This window comes from Trichoderma evansii (genome assembly GCF_050947405.1).
Source record: "Trichoderma evansii strain SZMC 28006 chromosome Unknown GGI43scaffold_8, whole genome shotgun sequence".
Taxonomy (NCBI): domain Eukaryota; kingdom Fungi; phylum Ascomycota; class Sordariomycetes; order Hypocreales; family Hypocreaceae; genus Trichoderma; species Trichoderma evansii.
The window spans coordinates 1265816-1285903 of record NW_028145198.1 but is presented as its reverse complement, the minus strand read 5'-3'; the positions used below and the strand labels follow the sequence as shown (position 1 = coordinate 1285903).

Here is a 20088-nt window from a genome sequence, read left to right as displayed (position 1 = left end):
GGATAGCTAAAAGAAAAGCTATGCTAGAAAGCATTAGCCCCATGGCTTGCTTGGCTGCTCACTTGGAAGGATACTGGAAGTAGTATCAAGCTATATGCGATTAGTCAAAGCCCAGTGATGTAAGATACTCGGAATCATAGGTATATACTTGGCATAGATATAAAATTCCCATATCTATTATCCCCCTCCACAATCATGATAACGACTCTTCATCAAAAACATGTTTCGATCCAAAGCCAATACAGCTCCCGCGCCGTGTGTGGGGCCGTGCCAAAGCTCGGCCCCGGGCCGGAACCAGTGCAATGACTAAAAACTTGGCATTACGGGGAGGGGTTGGTTGACTAATTAGCAGCAAATGAGTAATTTGGAGTCTCTATGCATTTCTGACAAGTACGGTACGCGCACGCGCACTCGCAGATTCCATGTTGTCAGCCCGGCTTGGGTGAAGTTTAGAGTCTCCAAAGATGACGCCATTGTTGCCCGCTGTTAGGCGGCATTGCGGCATTGCGGCATTACGGCATTACAAGAGCAAAAATGCACGTGTAAGTATACACATGTTCAGCATTCATCAAGTCAGCCGCGAATTGAATAAAAAAAATTTCAAACAATATTAAAAGAAAATCAATATTTAGATAAAAATAAATCAATCAATTGATCGATACCCCCCCAAAGGAGGAATCCTGGCGAGGCCAAGAAAAGAAGTTTCCCAAAAAAAAGGCGAGGAGAAAACATTCATCACCCCGCACAAAACCGCCCGCCCGCAAGTAGCAATAGCCAATTCTTGCTTTATAAGCCGCACCATCAAAACGGCAAACCCGCGGATACATACCGAATTAGTGGGAACAAGAGAGGCAGATTTATCAGCGATTCCCCTGTCTCTATCCGTTAATCTTTATATTGTTGTAGTGTTGTGAATAAATATTGGAGGAATCATGTCTTGCGCCATTCGTTGCTTCATCATCGTCATTCTCACATCTCATATCATATAATACGCATCCTCCTTCAACTTTACCTTAATTTAACTATACCGTTATCTTCTCCCTTCTTACCCACGCACCAAATCTCAACTCATCCAACTTATATATCTCATCTCATATACCCTCACTCAAAACCCCTTCAATCTCACAAACAAACAAAGTAAACCAACACAATGGCCCCTCCCCCCTTCTTCGCAGTCATCTCCGGCGTAGGCTCCGGCACAGGTGCCGCCATCGCCCGCCGCTTCGCCAAATCCTACGCCGTCGTCCTCCTCTCCCGTAAGCCCTCCAGCTACGAGTCCATCGTCGCCGACATCAAGGCCAGCGGCGGCACTGCCATTGGCATTACCGCCGATGCTACCGACCCAGCTGCCACCGATGCCGCCTTCGCCCAAATCGCAAAGGAGCTGCCCGGATCGAAGCTCGCCGCGGCCGTGTACAACGGCGGCAGCGGAATGGCCCGGAAGCCGTTTTTGGAGCTGACTCTGGAGAATCTGGATGTCAGTCTTCAGGGCGCTGCGTAAGTTCAATCGCCTCCATGCAATTAAAGTCATATGTACTGACAAACCACCAACAGCAAGGGTCTCTTCATCTTTGCTCAAAAGACTCTCCCTCTCCTCACCGAGGCCGTCGACTCCTCTCCCAACCCCCCTTCTCTCCTCGTCACCGGCGCTACCGCCTCTGTCCGTGGTTCTGCATTGTTCGCCACATTCGCTGCTGGTAAATTTGCCCAGCGTGCCCTCACTCAGTCTCTAGCCCGCGAGTATGGCCCCAAGGGCGTGCATGTGGCTCTGGCCGTCATTGATGGCGGCATCGATACCCCCTGGGGCAAGGAAAGAGTGCACAACAACGGTGTAGAAGATGGCAAGATTAGCCCTGATGCTGTAAGTTGTTTTAGGAATCTCTCAGTTTGTTTCTAGTGGTCAACTAACAAGTGTAATATAGATTGCCGAGAGCTACTGGCACTTACACTCACAGCACAGATCAGCCTTCACTCAAGAGCTGGATATCCGCCCATTTGTAGAGAAATTTTAAGAAGCTATAGCGTTTGTGATATAATTAATAATACACGTAAAATTGAAACAATAATTCTTTTATACAACTTATTTTACAGGCTGTGTGTGTCCCAAGTTGGCCGTCAATCCCTAATGAAAGAGCGTTTTCCCTCGGCGCGCTGTAAGAGCTAAGCGCCGTCATAATTCATGAATCATTGTCCAAAATCCACAATAATACAATCAAACTGCAGCGGTATCAAATCGTGATAGAAAAAAGGAGACGCAAGAAAGAAGTAAAAAGAGCGAAAAAGCAAGCCCTTGCAGCGGCGTTGCTATATCAGATCTCGCTTTCCACATCTGGCGTACGCCCATTCAACGACCCCATCTTCTTGACTTTACGGACCGCATACTTGGCTTCATCTTTGGCAAACCGCGCATTGCGCATGGGGAGCCACTGCATCAGCCCACGTTGCTTACGGTGCAAATCCCGGCTCTTCTCTTTGTAATTCTTGTACGCCCTGATGGGATTCTTGCTCCCGGTGCTGGCGCTACTCTTTCGTGAAGTGTTAGTCCCTGCTGATTCCAAGGAGTGGTGGTCATCGCTACCTTCAGATGGTGCGGAGCCGTAAGTGGGATCTGTTTCTGTCCTTCGCATTCCGATAGCTTGATCCTCATCATCATCGTCATCGTTCTCATCCGTGTCTATCTCAAAGTGCTCGTGCCCTTCAGTATCCGCGCTGGACATGTGCTGGTTCATCAAATTTTGCGGGTCTTGGCCAAATGCTCCAGTCCAATCAGTACCATCTTTTGCAAGCCAGCGATCTTTTTCTTTCTCGTCAGCATGAGCAAGCACATCTCGGCCTTGCGTTAAAGATTCATCATGCAGCTTCTGTACAATTTCAGGAATCTCAGGCTGGACTTCCTGTTGTCGTACGCCCTCCGCATAACATGCTTCCCAAGTTTCAATCGTTTCGCGAGAGTCGCTGTCGCTAACAAACCTGATATGATCCATGTCAGTACCAGCAGAAAAGCGACCGCTGAATCGAACACGTCCAATCTCTTTAATGTCCAAATCAGGGATAGAAGCAAAATTCTGTTCGGTGATGTAGTTTTGAGATAGCCGCACGGCATTGTTGCATTTGAAAAGAGGAATATCAAATTCTTTCTCCTGGTTGTCGACCAGCTCGAGCAACCACAATGCGGCAAACGCATCTGGCCCTCTTTTACCGGCCGGGTGAAATTCAATGAAAACTGGTGCTTTATATCTGAATCGTACTGGTAGTCGAAGCTTCTTTTCGTCTTCAGAAACGCCAATGTTGAATATCATGCTACCTTCTTCACGAACAGAGTGATCCTTCTTCACATTGGCAGTAGAGCCTCCGGTACGAAGTCGGAGCCGAACGTGGCTGGCTGGCGCATAATTAGAAGCTACGATTGTGTCGGAAGTAAATTCAAATGATCCTATGTCCCAACCCAGCTGTGGAGGCGGTAGCTTGAGCTCAACAGACCGGAAGAGAAGAGAGATACGGATACGGCCGAAGCCGATACCGCCATCAAGAGGATACCATCGTGTTACCTCGCTATTGGTTTGCATGATATCGGATAGCTTGAGGGGAACCACTCCGATTATTGGATCGTGCTCTCTATTACGGGAGTCTCGAACAGCAACGGTAACAATGCAAGAGCGCCAATCTCGGATAAACTTTTCGGTGCCTGCATTGAAGATTGGCTGTGACGACACTACTTTGGTTCGTGTCTTGTAAACCAAATCATCATTGACGAGTATGGTGCAGTAGGAGCTTGGCAATTTCTTGCCTTGCTCTTCCTTGACTTCACCGGCTTCTGGCCTTGCAGGCTCATACTCTCTGCCTTTGCGGTTCCCGTTTGAGCCTTTGACATTAGCTAGCTCCAAGCCGACGATCTGGTGAACAACAATGCTGAGGATACCTGATGGCCAAAGAGGATCAGGTGGAGTGTGAACCGCAGCATCTTCCTCCTCGTTTTGGATGGTGCCCCAGTCGTCATGAAACTCGGGCCTATCACCAAGCTCTTTTACCACGTTAACATTGTGGCCATCAGTGCGAAGCGCTTTACGGAACTGCGTCTTTCCGAAAAATCCAACTTCCCAATGGAGTTCACCAGGCATGATAGTGTCGGGTTTGAGGCCGCTCAGTGTAGACACGTGCTGGAACATCTTTCCGGGGTGTTGGATGAGCTCCTGGATACTTAGCTCAATTTTACCAACCTCGTCGTCGGCAGATGATCGGTCACTATCCCAAAGCTCCACTGATAGCTGCTCGTCAGCTTTAATGAGGTCACTGGTAACCAGCAAGCCGCAGGTCTCTTCGAAGACAGGATTGAGGTTATCTTGGATAACTCGGGTGCAGAATTGGGGCTTCCCAAACTTGCTCCAGCTAATAGTGATGTACGGATCGGAACCACCACCTTTGCTGCCACGCTGGTCTTGTTTGCTGAGGCCAGTAGCTTTGTGGATCCTGATGAAAATGACGCCAAATGCTTCTGTTTCCTTCTTGATGTCGTCTCCTTGCAGCATCTTGCTCATATCCAGAGTCAAGCTCTTGGGAGCAACGTACATGGAGGCTGTAGCCTTGATAGCCCAATTTACAAAATTAGAGATGAGAGGCAAATTCAAAATATTAACACCTCTTTGAAGCATTGGAGTACAGCCGGCTTGCACTTTAGGAATACCCATCAACGTTACTGTCATTGTCTTCAGGAATGGGGGCTCAGGGCTAAGCTGAAATCGTATACGTGCGGTACAAACGAGGCCAATTAGTTCAACCCATATTGGAAGAGGGACTCCGAAAAGGCCTTTGACTCCGAGGTAAAACACAAGCTGCATGCCCATGTTGCGAGCTTTAGAGGCGATATCAGCTCCTGAAGGTTTGGCATGGTACCCAATCGAGACTTCCATGTTGTAAAATGCTCCAGCTTGAGAGACAGCGGCGAGTTCGTCTTCGTCCATACTCTTTTCGTTTTCCTTGTATATTTCGTCTTTGATATCTTGAACATGAGAATCCGGGAGGGCTCTCATATTGAGGATTCGAATGGGATTGTTCCCCTGAGAAATATCGGCAACCCGCACGTGCTCAATAACACCAGGGACAGATGCTGCCATGACATCTTCTATGCTGTCTAGAGTTTAGCCACAGCCTTTTGCTAAAGAAACTGGGAGTTTTTACTCACGTATCTGCAACACCAGCGAACATTTCAGGATTAATCATGCCCCAAAAAACGCCAATTGCAGTATTCATCCACTCAACAGACTCCGGAATCAGGTTGATGGTGGCAGTTTCGCCACGCTCTTGCTCACTAGACCACTCCAAGTCTCGTCCTTTTCGGATCACATCTTGCACCCACAAGTGGACGCCAGAAGTGACGCAGATGGCCAGGGGGATTAGACCAAGAAGCCGACCACCAAACAATCTTCCAAAGAAGACGATACCCATGAAAATTCCGGCACACAAGAGATTTGACCGCATCTCAAGCGCAGTAAACATTGGCTCGTAGCTAACCGATGGGGTCTTGTAAAACAAGACGGACGTCTTTTCACTGCGAATAGGCACGTCGGATGTTGACCCCTCTTGGATTGGGTCGGGAGGTGCAGTCACATCTTGAGCATAACGGTACTCTTCTCCGGATTGCTGGGATGAAGTAGCTATTGTGGCATGTTTACCCAGATTCCCATTGGGAACAGACATCTGTCTACATGTTAATTATAATACGGGCTTAAAAGGCGTGAAGCTGGCTTAGTAAATCATACTTGCGGGTTTTCCACTGCTTCTGTGAAGTCCATATCGGCATCGCGGATCTCAACATCTTTCCCCGTGACTGGATCGCGCACTTTACGAGACCCTTTTTTCTCGAGAAGCTCATTGCGGTGAATCTTGACATCTGGGTTGCGTTTATTGCGCCTTAGCTCAGCGTCAATCTCAGCATCTCGCTGCTTTTTTTCTGCATCAAGGCGTTGCATAAACTCCTGGATATTGGGCACACGGTTGGTTGCACTATAGTGCTGCCCAGAGGGCATCGCATGATCGCCAACATTCATGGCGCCAACATGCAGTGTTTGTCTTTGTGTGAGAGTATAAGCGGCAACAACCACTATTCACTCATTCAAGCAATTTTTGAGGAGTAAAGGAAGAGGTGCTTGTTGATAAATACCAAGCTAGGTAAGATCTAGTTATGATGGCGACGAGCAAAGCCAAAGTTTCGGCTCCTCTCTGATAGCAGGGCCAACCACCAGGCAAGGTCAAATGCCAACGCGGGGAACAGCTTTGGCAAGAGCCTTAAGTCAAGAGCAGTGAATAACGGACGAAACTCAATTTCAATCGCTTCCATCCTACCGACTATATTGTGTAGCCGGCCGTGCCGTGGCAAACACTGACACAAGCTGTCAGAGCGCAAACCGGATCTGCGAATCATATTCGATGACGTGTAGTGATGCTAGCCAGCCTGCTTAGACTAGCTAGGGAAGCACATCAATCGAATTGGTGGGGATCTAGCTTCCACCTCGAAGCTGCAGGTAAGGTGTTGTAATTGAGCATTCTCCTTCGATTTGAGGCTGAGGAATCTCTTGGCCATGGTATGTTGCTGCATTTGCGCTCTTTCGTCATACTGGCGATTGAGGCTGCAGCATTTGAGGCGCGCGGGCCATCTCAATCGCTACAGATAAGCATGAGTGCGATCTGGTTACTTGCACGCTGTAAGACGCCTCATCCGTGGTTTTGCACTTGTTCTCCCAGCCGGCATGCCGCCAGTCCTAGCAGCAGCGGGAAAAAAACATGTTAGCTATCGATGATATATTCGGTCTCGGATGAAGCCACTTAGTAGCACGCGCGATGAAAAATCATGCCATCAACCAGCTCCCAACGCGACGATCGCCGAGCCTGGAGATCTTGGAAATGAGCTCGCCAGGAAACGATCGTCTCCAGATTGCGTAGATGGCGCAGATGCCAGCAAGTGGGGGCAGGGAGAAACGAAACAAGAAGCCTGCTTTGCTAACATTGGAGCTAAGCCACAATGAACGAATGCGTGGAGCTCACCTGGGAGTGGGACTTTCAGCTGTCAAAAGCCCCCTGTTATGCGCTGTGGCGTGGCTAGGTTGGCTAGCAGGCTGGAGGCATGTCGGCTTTAATGCTTTTTCCTCCTTTCTTTCTCCGCGTCTGCTTTTATCCTTTGGATGCAACCAACAGGACGCATAAAAATAGTGAATAGAGCGCTGAAGAATGACTGCTGGAACCTTTGATCCGTGGCCTTGGATAGGATGGAAATTAATTCGGTAGCGGATTCGCCAGTAGGGGCTAGCCTAGCGCAGGATTAAGCATTTAACCGCTCAGCTGGCAGGCCCTGCGTGCGATGATCGCGATAAACGTGATGCCAAGACATTCGTAATAAAGTGCTCAGCACCTTGAACCAGCACCGAATGCATGGTATTTGCGACGAGGTGTCAGACGCACATTGTGCACTGTGCAGCATAATGATAAACAGGGGGTGGACAAGGGGATTTCGACTTCACTGAAGCTCATTTCGCAAGCCCCTTCAGCTACAGCCCCGGCTACAGCTACAGCGCCAAGACGCTTCTTTTTTACGATATGAGAAGCTGATGAGCAGGGATCGCGGCCGATCTGGCTGCTAGCGAAAGCTTGGCGGTGACTAAGCCGGAGCTCTCCTTTCGCAGTATATTACCTCGCTGAGCTGGCTTGGCTGGGTTTGAATCCTGCTGGAGTTACCTCCACTATTTACTCGAATCAGTAGAACAATCTCCAAATAGAGTAAACGCAGCGCCTTAAGAAGAAAAAGAAGAAAGAGTCACAGTCCAGTTGTGCGAGGAAATACGGTATAAGCACTTGAAGCGGCAGGTATCAGCGCTGGCTAGAGGATAACAATAAACGCGTTGGTGGTAAATTTATATGAAAAGACGTAATAAGAATACAAAATTATGCCAAAACCGTACATATTCTTACATATTTTCCCTGATCCCGCTGATGGTGATAATGATGATACCGATTCCCAATTTAATATACCCTCAATTCTGCCTAGCCAGCCCTAAAAGTTCATCGACTTGGACGGCCATTTCAATGCTTCGTTGTAATACCAATACCTCCTCACCACTCAACCACCTGACTCTTTCATCCACCATACAGCTCATATCTTTCTTCCCACCTTTTTGCCATTTGCCATCCATCATCCAGTATATCGGAACTTCGTAGCCATGCGGATCTGCCAGCTTGTTCTTGAGCAGGCTGCCGTTGTACCAGAGCAGCTTATCCTTTTCGTCCACATGGGCAATAACAAAGCTGCACACGGCGTTATTCTCTTTTTCCTCCTCTTTGCTGTCGTCTTTGCTGTCGTCTTTGCTGTCGTCTTTGCTGTCGTCTTTGCTGTCGTCTCTTTTGTCCTCTTTCTTGTCCTCCTTCTTGTCTTCTTTTTTGACCTCTTTTCCCCATCCAAGAATCGATCCGTAGTGTTTCTCAAATTCATATTTGGATCCGGCAAGTTCCAGTCCAAGCCACCAGGTCTCTTTATCTCCATAAGTGATCTTGTATGAGACTTCATCTCGGACAGCGTAGGTGTTTTGCCAAGCGATGTGAAGTAGACCAACCAAAACCTCGGGCCGGGACTTGTCGAGAACGACGACTCCCGAGTCGCATTCTTCTGCATAGTCTTCGGTCCATACTAGAGATTTGTTCATCGCCGGCGATGGCTCCTTGATTTGGTCTTTCCACCAGTTGTGTCTATCTTGGAACGCATGCTGCCACAACAGTCGGTCGTGAAATAGGTAGGCTCCATTGTTGACGTAGGCACGCTGTTTAAAGAGCACATCGGGCGATTGTAGGAAAACGGCATCCGCGTCGAGTACGATGACTTCTTCGAATCTAGATGCTAGAGCTGCAAATGACTTGATGGCCCAGCCCCCCTTTCGAAGCTGCAGAGTGGAATCATCAAAAACAGTCCATACATCTAGAAACTCTGTGTTGTGTGATTTATCGAGCGATGAAAGGGCGTCGCGGCGGTGTTTTGGCAGGTCGTTCTCTCCGGCATAGGCGACTTGGATAGGCAGTGTACAACCGAGGACGTCTCTGAGAGAAGCAATCAAGTGACCCGCAAATCTTACTGATGTATCACTCCCTCCAGCAGAGATTACAATCCCCTTTGAGCCTTTGGTGAAGGAGCTCCGTAGGTCGCTCAGGGGCGCCGTGCTGTCTTGCGTAGTATCCGGCGGCTGGAGAAAGGGAAAGAGAGAGATGGCAGTCTCCTCAATGGCATTGACGAGCATATGCTTCTCCTCCTCAGGCAGCTTGGATCCCCATCGACTATCAAGGGTGGTAATCCATTGGCTCAAATTTCTCGACCGTTGACCAACTTCCCAAAACTGGTCTTTGAAAGGAGCCTCGACGGGATGATTGCGATACCTGTCCGATGTTCTTAGAATAGAAATGAGAGATGGATTAGCCGTGTCTGAGTCGTAAATTGCTTCTAGAATAGCATCGCCAGCGCCATTTATGATGAAAAAGTAGTAAAGTACTAATGCAGTGGTAATAAACAAAACTCCCACCACTCTCGGCCGGCGATGAAAATAGCCACCAAGATGAGCGAGACTCAGATTGCCCAACATGATAGCATATGAAAAATACGAAAAAATGCAAACGATGACAAAAGCATCTAAAAACAAAAAAAAGTATCAAGAGTACATGTACTCAATAGATAAGATGATAGATCTAGGAATCGACCCCCCTAATCCATATCGACGGGCATTTCCAGTCTAGGATGCCGAGAGAAGAACCAAGATGAAACTAGACCTCGGACTACGAAGTACGGGGCGAAGGATCTTTTGAATACACGTACCATTTGCAATGCGACTTCGTCATGGCTTACCGCGCCACAAAAAGGGCTCTGCCGGGTGGCCCGTCTTGCTACTAGTGTGGTATTTTGTGAACTCAAACCTCTCTCCCATTCCTTCATGTCTATTTCCGTATCCTTGTAGCCTATATTCCCGCTGTGCCCGCAAACCCCTGAGCTGTTGCGTTTTCCGACAACTTCTGCTTATCCAGTAACGTTAATAGCTTAACTTATTCTTATTTGTAAATTTTCTTCTTTACGCGCTGTCATTTTACGGGTTACTAGAATGAGCGAGCTGAGCCAGCAAACTCAGCTCGCCGTAGCCCGTCCATCGGCTTATTTCCTAAACGGCCGCGTACTGCGCCACGTAACCCACATTTATAAACACGAGATTTTGCGCCCAACCACGCGCTTTGCTATGTCTATCTAAGCCGCAGTAGTTGCTGATGCTAGTATGAGATAAGCTCAGTTAGGTAATGAGCGTCGGAGCGAAAAGTGTACTCCAGGCCTAAAAAATTCAGTAGCATGGCGGCTAGATGCAGTAGATGCCCCAGTCTACTTCACTAATACGGAGTACTCCACACATTATTGAAACATTATTGAAATTCTCTGATATTCGCGTATACCATGAGCTGTGGCTATACTATATTAGCCCACACGAATTAAGATCCACTCAGTTTTTTTTTTTTTCTAATCCAATCTCCAATATACTATTTGCTAAGAATTGAGTCTATACTATTATTGTACTCTAGTCCCAGGACGGTGAAGATATAGGTAATCACCATGCCTCTCCACCGGAATATACGCCTTCTCTGAACAATCATATACGAGATCTGGACTGTGAGTTTGACATGTCAACGCCAAATATAGTATTCTGTGATGGCTATATTGATACTATCGTCCAATATTTTGTGTCAGCCTCAATGCCCCTGTTCACTTCTCGTATTGAAGCACTGCAGGTATAATCACGCCTTGCCATTTACGTTAGTAGGTATCGATACTATCGCCTGAGCTATTGCCTGATTCGCGACCATTACTCAGCATGTATATAATCACAGCTTGCCATTTACGTCTGTGAACACTGTTATTATTGCCACATTCGTAACCACTCAAGTCTAAGTGGTATAGACGTAAAAGATGCCCCCCAATACGAACTCTTGGAGCTACTCAAACTACGCATCACACTTGATTCGTATTGAGTCAACTATTTATCTAAGTTAGTTACAAGATGCAATTGAAAGTTACACGAAAATGAAATTTCATCCTGTGTTGGATTGTAATGTTTGGGTACGAATGGAAAGTTTCATCAAATTTCCCGATAAGTTACATAGGCGTGTAGTAATTGTCGCCACAAGGCCCTGATGCCCTAAAGAATCACGTTGAATGGAAACGAATTATATCTCAACTGCATTTATCATTAAAGTCTCTCAATTGAAAACATTTAAATACATGGTAGATATATAAATACCATTCATCCAAAGACTAGGTCACTTCTATGATTCTCAGACTCAACTGATCAGCTCAGGTTATGTTTCTTCTCCATCATAAAACCATCGGCTTATTGAAAACTCCCAGCTATATATAATTCCCTATTTACCAAATCCTTAGATATCGGCTTATGGTATGAATTACGGATATATTAGAAATTCGAATGAGCAATGTCTCCCCTGGTCTACTTGACGAACAATTAAGCAGTGCCGGCGGTGTAAGAAGATGTCGTTTCGAGCAAAAAACTCGTATTAAGAGAAAGCTTTATAGAATACGAATGATATACCTGGTTGGCTCACTAATCGTGCGAGATGATGCAGCATCTATCCAAGTCACATAACGTTGGTTGCTCTTACCACGATAAAGATGATTATACATATGCCAAAAAGGGATGTTGCATCCTTGCCGAAAGGGGTCATCTGAAACACAATGATACCCACTAAATATGGCTTTGCCGCGTGTATCATACTGAGGCGCAGTCGACTTCAGGCAATATTTCTCGTTTGACTTGTGCAGAAGTCAGGCTCGGCGAGATATGACTGGGTATAAGGCCATGAGCGGGGTATTCGATTCGGCTATATATCGTCAATTGGAAAGACAAACGTATCACAGCCGATCGGAAGCAGAGCACGTCAAACCGGGAGAATGCAGGCGGGATGGAGACAGAACCTAAGACATGTCTATTCATATATATTCTAGAAGAAAGGGGCAAGACCTCCGAAGATATGTTGAGGATCATTGGGCCTCGGCTTGAACAAAAACTACTCATCATTCAAGAATACACGGACTTTATAACTCCACCAATTAGAACATCAGACATCTAAGCATTAGTAAAGTACAAGTATTAATATATCAAGCTTTTGTTGGGCTCTTAGAAAGTAGGCTGATAATATTTTAATTTATTACTACCGCAGCTTGCTCCCCATGCAACAACACTGCCTCACTAGCTGATTGTTTTTTCTCTCTCTTCAAATGATGCTTTCTATAACTTTCACCATTACATTGCTTTACAGAGCTTTCTCTATCAACGAATGCGATCTTGCTGCTTTGCATGTACTGTGAAATCAATATGACTTTTACTTGCATTCCCCTTATGTGTCTGCTAGGCTGAAACTCTTCTCATGAGTTTTAATAACTCTCGATCTGCATCGTACGATTCATTTGATACATGATAATTTTCAGACACTTCATTGAGCAAAGCTGCGAAGCAGACTTGCGAAGGTGCCAACCGAGAAGAGATGCTTCTAGCTTTGCTTTTATTAATGGGGCAAAATGCCAATGCTAACTTGAGCTTTAAAAAAACCTTGACTGGCAGTTAATCGGGCAGAAAAGCAGACCGCTTTCGCGATATAAAAAGATCCTGTGATTTTAGTGTTTTATTATTGCGTTTTAATATATCGTAATGGTGATTTTACACGTTGTAAAAGATACGTACTCCTCCTTGATGTCACTTCTCAGCAAACATTACCCATAACCTCATAATCCTTTGACGAAATCTCAATACACTCAGTACAGGAGAAAGCCCTATTTCTTAGTTATTGACTAGTATAAGTTTCGTAATAGAAGAAAATGGCTGCTAAAATGAGAAAAGAAGTAAAGCACTGGAAGCTAAGTAGCCTGCCCGTTGCCAGCCTGCCTACTACTCAGGTACTTAGGTCCTTGATTAAACTAGGTGGCTTCGATCAACCTAGGTGGCTTTGAACGATCCTGTTGACCTTGAACAAGCTAGGTAGCCTTGATCAAACTAAGTGATCTTGATCAAAAGAGGCGGCTTCGATCAAATTAGGCGACCTCGAACGATCCTGTTGATCTTGATCAAACCGGCTGACTCTAATCAAAATAGGTGCCTCGATCGGCGCAGCAGCTTTGCTCACCACTATGAACGCATTGAGCGGGCATCAAGATTTGACAACTTGGTAAATGTTGCTGCTCGAGCCTGGTTCTAATTGGCTGGCTAATCAAGTCGCAGTTATTGTTGATGGCCCAACCATCGAATATCCCTCGAACAGCCTGATGTCGTTATTGGTACAATTGAGGCTTAGCAAGATCTAGTCACTTTTGTTCAACCAGAAGAACACGTGAGCGCCTGCAACTACAATTGTCTGCTTGGCGTCGCGGTAACTCGGCTTTCGGTTCCCAAAACAGAAATCGACGAGGCTTAGTGTTCTAGAACATCGAATTCGATCTCTTTCATCATTCTCGACGCACCACCGAACGTACAGAACATGCATGCCTTGCTGCGCCACCGATCCTTTGCAGGATTTAAACAAGTCGGTCTTGACCCAAACAAATCAGGCACGTGTTGACGATCGGCCGAGAAGCGAGATGATGAAGCTAATCATATTTTAAGGCTTTCTGCCAGCCTCACAAAAGAAGAAGTAGACTATTTAAACTGGAGAACATCTATGTTTTCAACTAGGACAGCGAGAAGCGTCGGAATACGCCCGCTATACTCGTCGTGTTGCAGCTAGTACAGCTTTTAGCAATTGGCAACAGGCAACAAGTTAGTAATCAGTTGCCACAACAGTGGAACTATAGCAGTTACAAAGGATTCAATACTCTATTTGGAATCTTCTTTGCAAATTAATTCATAAAGAGGCTAATACAGGTACCCTTTCGCCCTATTTGAATCCTGATTCCTCTGTAATAAATACGCCGTTCAATACGCCGCCGTAATTTTTTAAAACCAATGGCTTAGCGCCAACATGACCGCCTTGCGCCCCCGGTGACGTCGACTCGGCTGGTGATCGCTTTCGGCTTATACCAACCGGAGATCATTTAATGCCATCGTCCGCCACCCGCCCGCCAATCTCGCCTAGGCAACAGAATCATGAACAGCTTCTTGGCATTCAGCATGCACGTTCCTTCGTGTTAGCCTTGTGTTCTCTTTGTATGCGTCAATTTCTCTGCCTTTAAATTAACTGCTGGCTATGCTCGATACCATGTGATATATAAAAGCAATATCATAGCCACCTCCGCATCTTGTACGGCGCTAGTTCGATATTATCCAGTCCTCAGTACAAGTGTACAAAACGACATACCCAACAAACTTTGACCAATATAAGCAGCGGCAAATTCTTCTCTCAACCTCATCAGACAAGCACAAACTCACCAGACTCTCATATCGCTCTCCCACCATGGGCAAAGAGTCAGATAACGGCGAAGCGCCGCCGAGCTACACGCCCACAGCGCCAGCGCCTCCCAACGGACAGACAGATGCACCCAGCAACATCGATATCACAGCCTCGTTTGCGCATCTCACCATCTCTTCCAGCCCGCCAACCGGCATCCCCAGTGTTGACACTTGCCTCGCCCATCTGAAACTTCTTCACGCCATCCACGCACTCAAAGAAGATGTGGGATACACTGATGGTCTCTGGGGTCTCTGGGATGACCGCGCCGACAAGGACACCAACATCATCGTCGACGGGGCGTTGCCATCGGGAGTAGAGTTGGACAAGCTAAGCAAACTTGACAGAGCAAAGCTAGCTCTCAGCCGTCTACGCGAAAAGCGATGGGCCATCTTTCTTGCGCGTGCTGTTGACCGATATGAAGCGTGGTGGAACGCGATCAGCAGAACTAAAGAGATGCTGACCGAGTCGGACATGATGAAGACTCGCGACTCCAGATATATTGATTTCCCAACCAGTGGCGCGCCACTGCCATGGAGTGATGACCTGGTTCCTCCTTTGGGTATGTATTCATGAATCATTATATCAAAATATTTTTTAGCTTGCTTATATGACCGTTCGCTAATATGATGCTCCAGATGTTTTAATGGTCATGCATGCGCACATGTTGAACCCTAGGGCCTTCCTAGAAGATGCCATGCGCACCAACATGATTGAATACTGGACCGCCGGTATGCCATGGCTGCCAGTGAACAATGCTATCGCTACTGACTTTTCATATAATGCAAACGATGAAGCGCAAACCAACTGGGTCTCACGGACAGGACTTAACTGGGCTAACCAGGATGACCCCATGACCAAGTCTATTCGGTGCCCATGGTGCAAGGGTGCAATGGAGGTGCCATGGACAACCTGCGGAACAAAATCCGAGTCAGAAAGGTACTAATCATATTCTTTATGTATGATAATTCGAGTACCATTGCTAACAACTTATAGTGCGAAAGGCACCATTGGAACCGGATACGGTGACGGAAACTTCTCTCACAAGTGCCCTAGTTGCCACAAGACTGTCACCAAGGAAGTCCTCTCCCTATCAAAATTCATCCAGGACTCTTCTCTGGTGCTCACCAAAACCGTTCCCATGCCCGGAACGATCCTCTCAGTGGTATCCGGCACACCAGAGATCATGCCAGAGCCGCCATATTCCCTAATCTACTCTCGCACATTCCCCAATCGCATGATTCAGCTCGAGCTGCGCTCCAAGATCTTGGAACTCATCAACCCAAAAGTCCTGAACCCATCCATGATAGACGTGCGAGACATCATCGAGAGGACAACCAGAGACGGCCAGGCGATTCGCAGAATATACGGCAATTACAGCCGCGCAAGACGTGCCGCCTTACCGCGTGAGGCCAAGATAGCCACCCGCAAGATGATGAGCCGCTACTGGGAGAATTTCTCTCCCTTTGCACTCGACTTATGCGGTGCTGTCATGCGCCAAGGCGTCTTCATCGATAAAATGGTCAAGCTAGACTGGCTTCACAGTCCCGCTGGCAAAGCCACAATGAGCCGTCTCATCACAAAGTACGACCGCTTCATTAACATCATGAAGAAACATCCAGACAAGATGGCCGTTCCCACACTAGACGTCGACTTGGCTTGGCATACGCACCAGCTAACACCAAAAGACTACTACGCCTTTACGACTAGAATGACGGGAAAATTTATCGATCACGACGACAAGATTGATGAAAATGCATTGAGCGACGCATTCGAGTGGACCACAAAGACATACCAAAACCTCTACAATGAAGTATACAGCGAATGCACATGCTGGTACTGCGAAGGTGAGCTTCAAAATCCCACTCTCTCAACCCATCCCCTCTATCTGCCTCAGAAATTGCAGAGCTAATAATGTCACTCATCAAAGCCATCCGCGAAACCCAAAGCTCAAAAATAGGCAAGTTCCTCAACATGTCCTCCAGCCAAAGGATCGCAGACACCTTCCACACCTCCGGATCCGCCAAGCTCTGCCCACCCGACAACTCGGCCCATATCTCGGCCCATAACTCGGTCAGGACGCTCGACACCTCCATGCTCGGCGCGCACGCACAGGCCCGGCAGCAGCAGAAGCTCGACGAGGCCTACCGGAAGGCAGTCAAGCGCGCAGAGAAGAAAGGCAGGACTTTGCCCGCTAGAGAGCAGTACTATGATTACAATCACTGGGGATATCCGTATTACAGTGAGTAGTGAACCAATCATATATACCTATCTACTCTTTGTGAAAAAGACCCATACTGACAAGATATCCATCTAGTGTACGGCCCATTCATGTATCCCCTCTACTTCACTCCCGGCCTATACTACGGCTGGGATCCATGCTCCATCTCCTCAGGACAGGGTGCCTGGGCAAACTGCGCTGGAGGAACTTGTGGCAACGGAAACATTGCCGCCGGTGGCTGTGGAGGTCCAGGAGGATGCTCTACCGTAAGTCATATTGCGTCTCCCCAACTTTGATCTTCAGTGTTTTATGGCTAACCAAAAATCTGACAGGCCGGTTGTGCTGGAGGAGCTGGCGGATGCAGTGGCGGGGGCTGTGGAGGAGGAGGAGGATGCGGTGGAGGAGGAGGATGTGGTGGAGGAGGCGGAGGGTGCGGCGGTGGTGGATGTTGAAAGGGATCTTTTGCCTTTCCATTTTGTAACGTAGCCGATGTCAATATTTATTTGATGATTTTATAGCGAAATTTGAGACGATGGACAGCTGGTTCAGCGTGTAACCCAACGCGCGGCCCAGTCACATCTCGTATAGACATATCATATGCACAACGATAATCGTAATGTTAGCTGTCTATGTCTGTTTATTTAAATTCCTCTAACTTTGGTATAATATCTGCTGTAGGTGCTATGGGCGCCTCTCTTATGCTCGTGATATCCGTAAACTCCGTTCCATCTTAAGTCACATCCGTCAATATAATCAACGCGTCCAATCCTTGAATCAAAATTAGTAACCGTACGCGGGCTGTATAAATATACTGTTTATGCTGTTTGATAGGCAATGCCGAAAAATCAGCTGGCCTTTTGGGATACGCCGTTCGCTGTATAAGCTTCGACAGGTGTTGGAGGGTCGTCCTTGACAAAATGCTCGACATCCGGCACCACCTCTCCCTCAGTAACAATGGGGAATGGGGTGAGAACATGGCTAATGTCTCCCCACCATTGCTCGCCAAACTGTCGGTACCATTCCACCGTCAGCTGTAGTCCCTCTTCAAACGTTGTCTTCTGGTCCCATCCCAAGTTTCGTAGCTTTGACCAATCAACAGCATACCGACAATCATTAAACGGTCGATCATGGGTATATTTGACCCAGTTTCGGAACTGTTCTGGGGTGTCATGGGCAATGCCCATGGCCGAGAGGATTTTGCCGCATAGTTCGAGGTTAGAGATTTCGTCAGTGGAACCAACATTGTACACATGGCCAACCTGGCCTTTGTGTAGTATCGTATCAAAAGCATCCGCAGCATCAGCGGCGAAGAGATATCGCCGAGTGGGACTGCCGTCGCCATGTAAGACTACAGGGCGCTTGCGATTGAGTAAGCAGATAAACTTGGGGATGATTTCTAAGTAACTGAATTAGATTGGATCTTGTGTCGACCTGATTATCTCAATGTAAATAAAACTTACTCTCGGGGTACTGATGCGGACCATAGACATTGTTACTACGAACAATAATGGTAGGGAGTTTGAAGCTCTTATGATAAGAGTGGACCATCATTTCGGCGGCTGCCTTGCTTGCAGCGTAGGGGTTGGTTGGGGCAAGGATGCTGGATTCCTGCAGCTCATCTTCGCCGTGGCCCACTTCGCCATAAACTTCGTCTGTCGAGACGTGGATAAATCGTTTAACGCAGGCTTTCTTGGCACTCTCCAAAAGGACGTGCGTGCCGTAGACGTTGGCATGAGTGAAGCTATATGAGTTGCCAAAGCTCAAATCCACGTGCGACTGAGCTGCAAAGTGCATCACAGTGTCGATGTGATAGCGCTCCATGCAGTCGAGGACTTCAGATGGATTTGTCAGGTCCCCATGGTAGAAAGTAAAGTTGCGCTTGTCATTGAGGGCTCTAGTATTGTTCAGAGCAGAACAGTAATCGAGCTTATCAAACGATACAATGTTGTAAGCGTGAGGGTATGTCAAGGTGAGATGGCGAACAACCCAGGAAGCACTTCAAAATGACGACAAAGGTTAGTCATGCATATGCAGGGCGGCAGGTGTGGCATTGAAGAGCCGCATGTAAAGGCTGGCAGACGAGTGATACGCCGTAAAAACTTACATAAAGCCTGCACCACCGGTAATCATGATATTCCTGACACCTTCGCGAGGCTCGAACTGCGTCGTGCCCGTGAGAACAGGCGCCTGTTGCCAGACGTCAGGTTCCTGAAAGTAGCTGCGATGGCCATTCATGGCGCCTAGTCACCATGGATCAGTTTCCCGTCTTGGATGTGGACGAATGAGAGGCAGCTTTTTGCCAGATTGGGAGGTGCATGCATACCGTTGGCCAAGCTGGTCTTGACCGTGGGTCTCCAGCCGGGCTTGTGAAGCGTGGTGGTGGCCATGAGTGACTCGGTGTTTCTCGCGGAATTCATGGCCGGCGTCGCTTGACTGGGCGATGGGTTTTGGCTGCAGGCGTGCCGCTGCAAGGGCGATGAGGGTGCGTCGTCTGAAGAGTGCGACGACGAGGGCGACGACGAATAATAGGAAGACGCCGCAGAGGCAGGATACGATGCTGCCGGGGAGGACGCTGGTGACAACATTGGCGATGCGCTGGGGGAGAAGCAGCGGCAGAGGCTCGGGTGTAGGCCTTGGATCAGCCGTTTCATATCACGACGGGTTGTGGTTTCCTCAGGCTGGATTGTATGCGCAAATGGCGGACGATGCCGATCCAAGCAGAAGCGATCAATGGTTCCAAACGGGCAGGCGCAAGCGGCAGTTTATATTGCGCAGGCCCCAAACGTCACTCGCCTTTGCCAGGTTTTGTTCCGTGAGCCGCGTTTAATGTAGCGTCTACCAACCTCGAAATTGGCTGACGCTCAGCTCGTCACAGCGCTCGCAGCGTTCGCAAGGCTTCCCGTTGTAGCGCTCCCGGACAAAGCCCCGACTGCTCCGTCTGTTGAGTCTCAGTCTCGGCGCCTCGTGTGAGGATCGGATCGGATCTGCCCCTCTGGACGGCTGCAGCGACAAAGAAAAAGCGGCGGTGGCAGCGGTGATGACGGCGCATCCGCAGGTGAGGGTTTGTTCCATCTGGGGTTCCGTCCCGTCAACCTCGATTTAACGACGCCGGCAAGGCACGAGCAGCGCATCCGCCTCGTCTCTGCTGCTAGCACTGGTCACCGAATCCACTCTTTGCAGGCGATCACCCAGCACTGCTCGTGATTGATTTGGCTATTTTTTAATTGCGATATGGAGTGGGAACGTCTCACCAGCGCCTTTTCTGGAACCGGCCTAGCGCTAAATGCTTTCTTGGTCAAACCGGCCCGCTGAATCGGCGCGAGGACCTGAGAGATACTGAGACTACAGCATCAGATGCGATGCGTTTGTGAGTACAGCGCAGGTAGCAGTACGCATAATTGCCCCCGGCTGCG

At 48.0% G+C, this 20088-nt stretch overlaps 5 protein-coding genes across 5 annotated transcripts; 2 read left to right on the top strand and 3 right to left on the bottom strand.

Moving 5' to 3' along the window:
- The first annotated feature begins 1032 nt into the window (after positions 1–1032).
- Positions 1033–2222, top strand: GGI43DRAFT_367292 (uncharacterized protein). Its single transcript, XM_083202481.1, has 3 exons — positions 1033–1497; positions 1555–1861; positions 1923–2222. Exons 1-3 carry the CDS (start codon positions 1151–1153, stop codon positions 2010–2012), a joined length of 744 nt encoding a protein of 247 aa, XP_083061463.1. The 5' UTR covers positions 1033–1150; the 3' UTR covers positions 2013–2222.
- Positions 2223–2309: 87 nt separating this feature from the next.
- Positions 2310–6044, bottom strand: GGI43DRAFT_383372 (SMP domain-containing protein; the record flags this gene model as incomplete). Its single annotated transcript, XM_083203377.1, has 3 exons — positions 2310–5124; positions 5180–5694; positions 5757–6044. 3 exons carry the CDS (start codon positions 6042–6044, stop codon positions 2310–2312), a joined length of 3618 nt encoding a protein of 1205 aa, XP_083061462.1.
- A 1365-nt stretch (positions 6045–7409) lies between these two features.
- On the bottom strand, positions 7410–10098 carry GGI43DRAFT_403872 (glycosyltransferase family 71 protein). Its single transcript, XM_083205846.1, has one exon. It carries the CDS (start codon positions 9609–9611, stop codon positions 8022–8024), a length of 1590 nt encoding a protein of 529 aa, XP_083061461.1. The 5' UTR covers positions 9612–10098; the 3' UTR covers positions 7410–8021.
- A 4025-nt stretch (positions 10099–14123) lies between these two features.
- Positions 14124–17068, top strand: GGI43DRAFT_367123 (uncharacterized protein). The gene is made up of 5 exons (XM_083202479.1): positions 14124–15016; positions 15093–15393; positions 15451–16301; positions 16385–16696; positions 16772–17068. Exons 1-5 carry the CDS (start codon positions 14461–14463, stop codon positions 16969–16971), a joined length of 2220 nt encoding a protein of 739 aa, XP_083061460.1. The 5' UTR covers positions 14124–14460; the 3' UTR covers positions 16972–17068.
- A 452-nt stretch (positions 17069–17520) lies between these two features.
- Positions 17521–19260, bottom strand: GGI43DRAFT_383369 (dTDP-glucose 4,6-dehydratase; the record flags this gene model as incomplete). The annotated part of the gene is made up of 4 exons (XM_083203376.1): positions 17521–18071; positions 18136–18671; positions 18780–18915; positions 18999–19260. The coding sequence occupies 4 exons, from the start codon at positions 19258–19260 to the stop codon at positions 17521–17523; spliced, it is 1485 nt and encodes a 494-aa protein (XP_083061459.1).
- Positions 19261–20088: the final 828 nt, after the last annotated feature.

Bases quoted from the DNA above. Each gene is read 5' to 3' on its own strand.
- GGI43DRAFT_367292 (XM_083202481.1), top strand. From the start codon at position 1,151: ATGGCCCCTCCCCCCTTCTTCGCAGTCATCTCCGGCGTAGGCTCCGGC. The intron at 1,498-1,554 runs GTAAGTTCAATC...AACCACCAACAG, and splicing joins GTCAGTCTTCAGGGCGCTGC to CAAGGGTCTCTTCATCTTTG. The intron at 1,862-1,922 runs GTAAGTTGTTTT...AGTGTAATATAG, and splicing joins GCAAGATTAGCCCTGATGCT to ATTGCCGAGAGCTACTGGCA.
- GGI43DRAFT_403872 (XM_083205846.1), bottom strand. From the start codon at position 9,611: ATGTTGGGCAATCTGAGTCTCGCTCATCTTGGTGGCTATTTTCATCGC.
- GGI43DRAFT_367123 (XM_083202479.1), top strand. From the start codon at position 14,461: ATGGGCAAAGAGTCAGATAACGGCGAAGCGCCGCCGAGCTACACGCCC. The intron at 15,394-15,450 runs GTACTAATCATA...AACAACTTATAG, and splicing joins ACAAAATCCGAGTCAGAAAG to TGCGAAAGGCACCATTGGAA. The intron at 16,697-16,771 runs GTGAGTAGTGAA...ATATCCATCTAG, and splicing joins CTGGGGATATCCGTATTACA to TGTACGGCCCATTCATGTAT.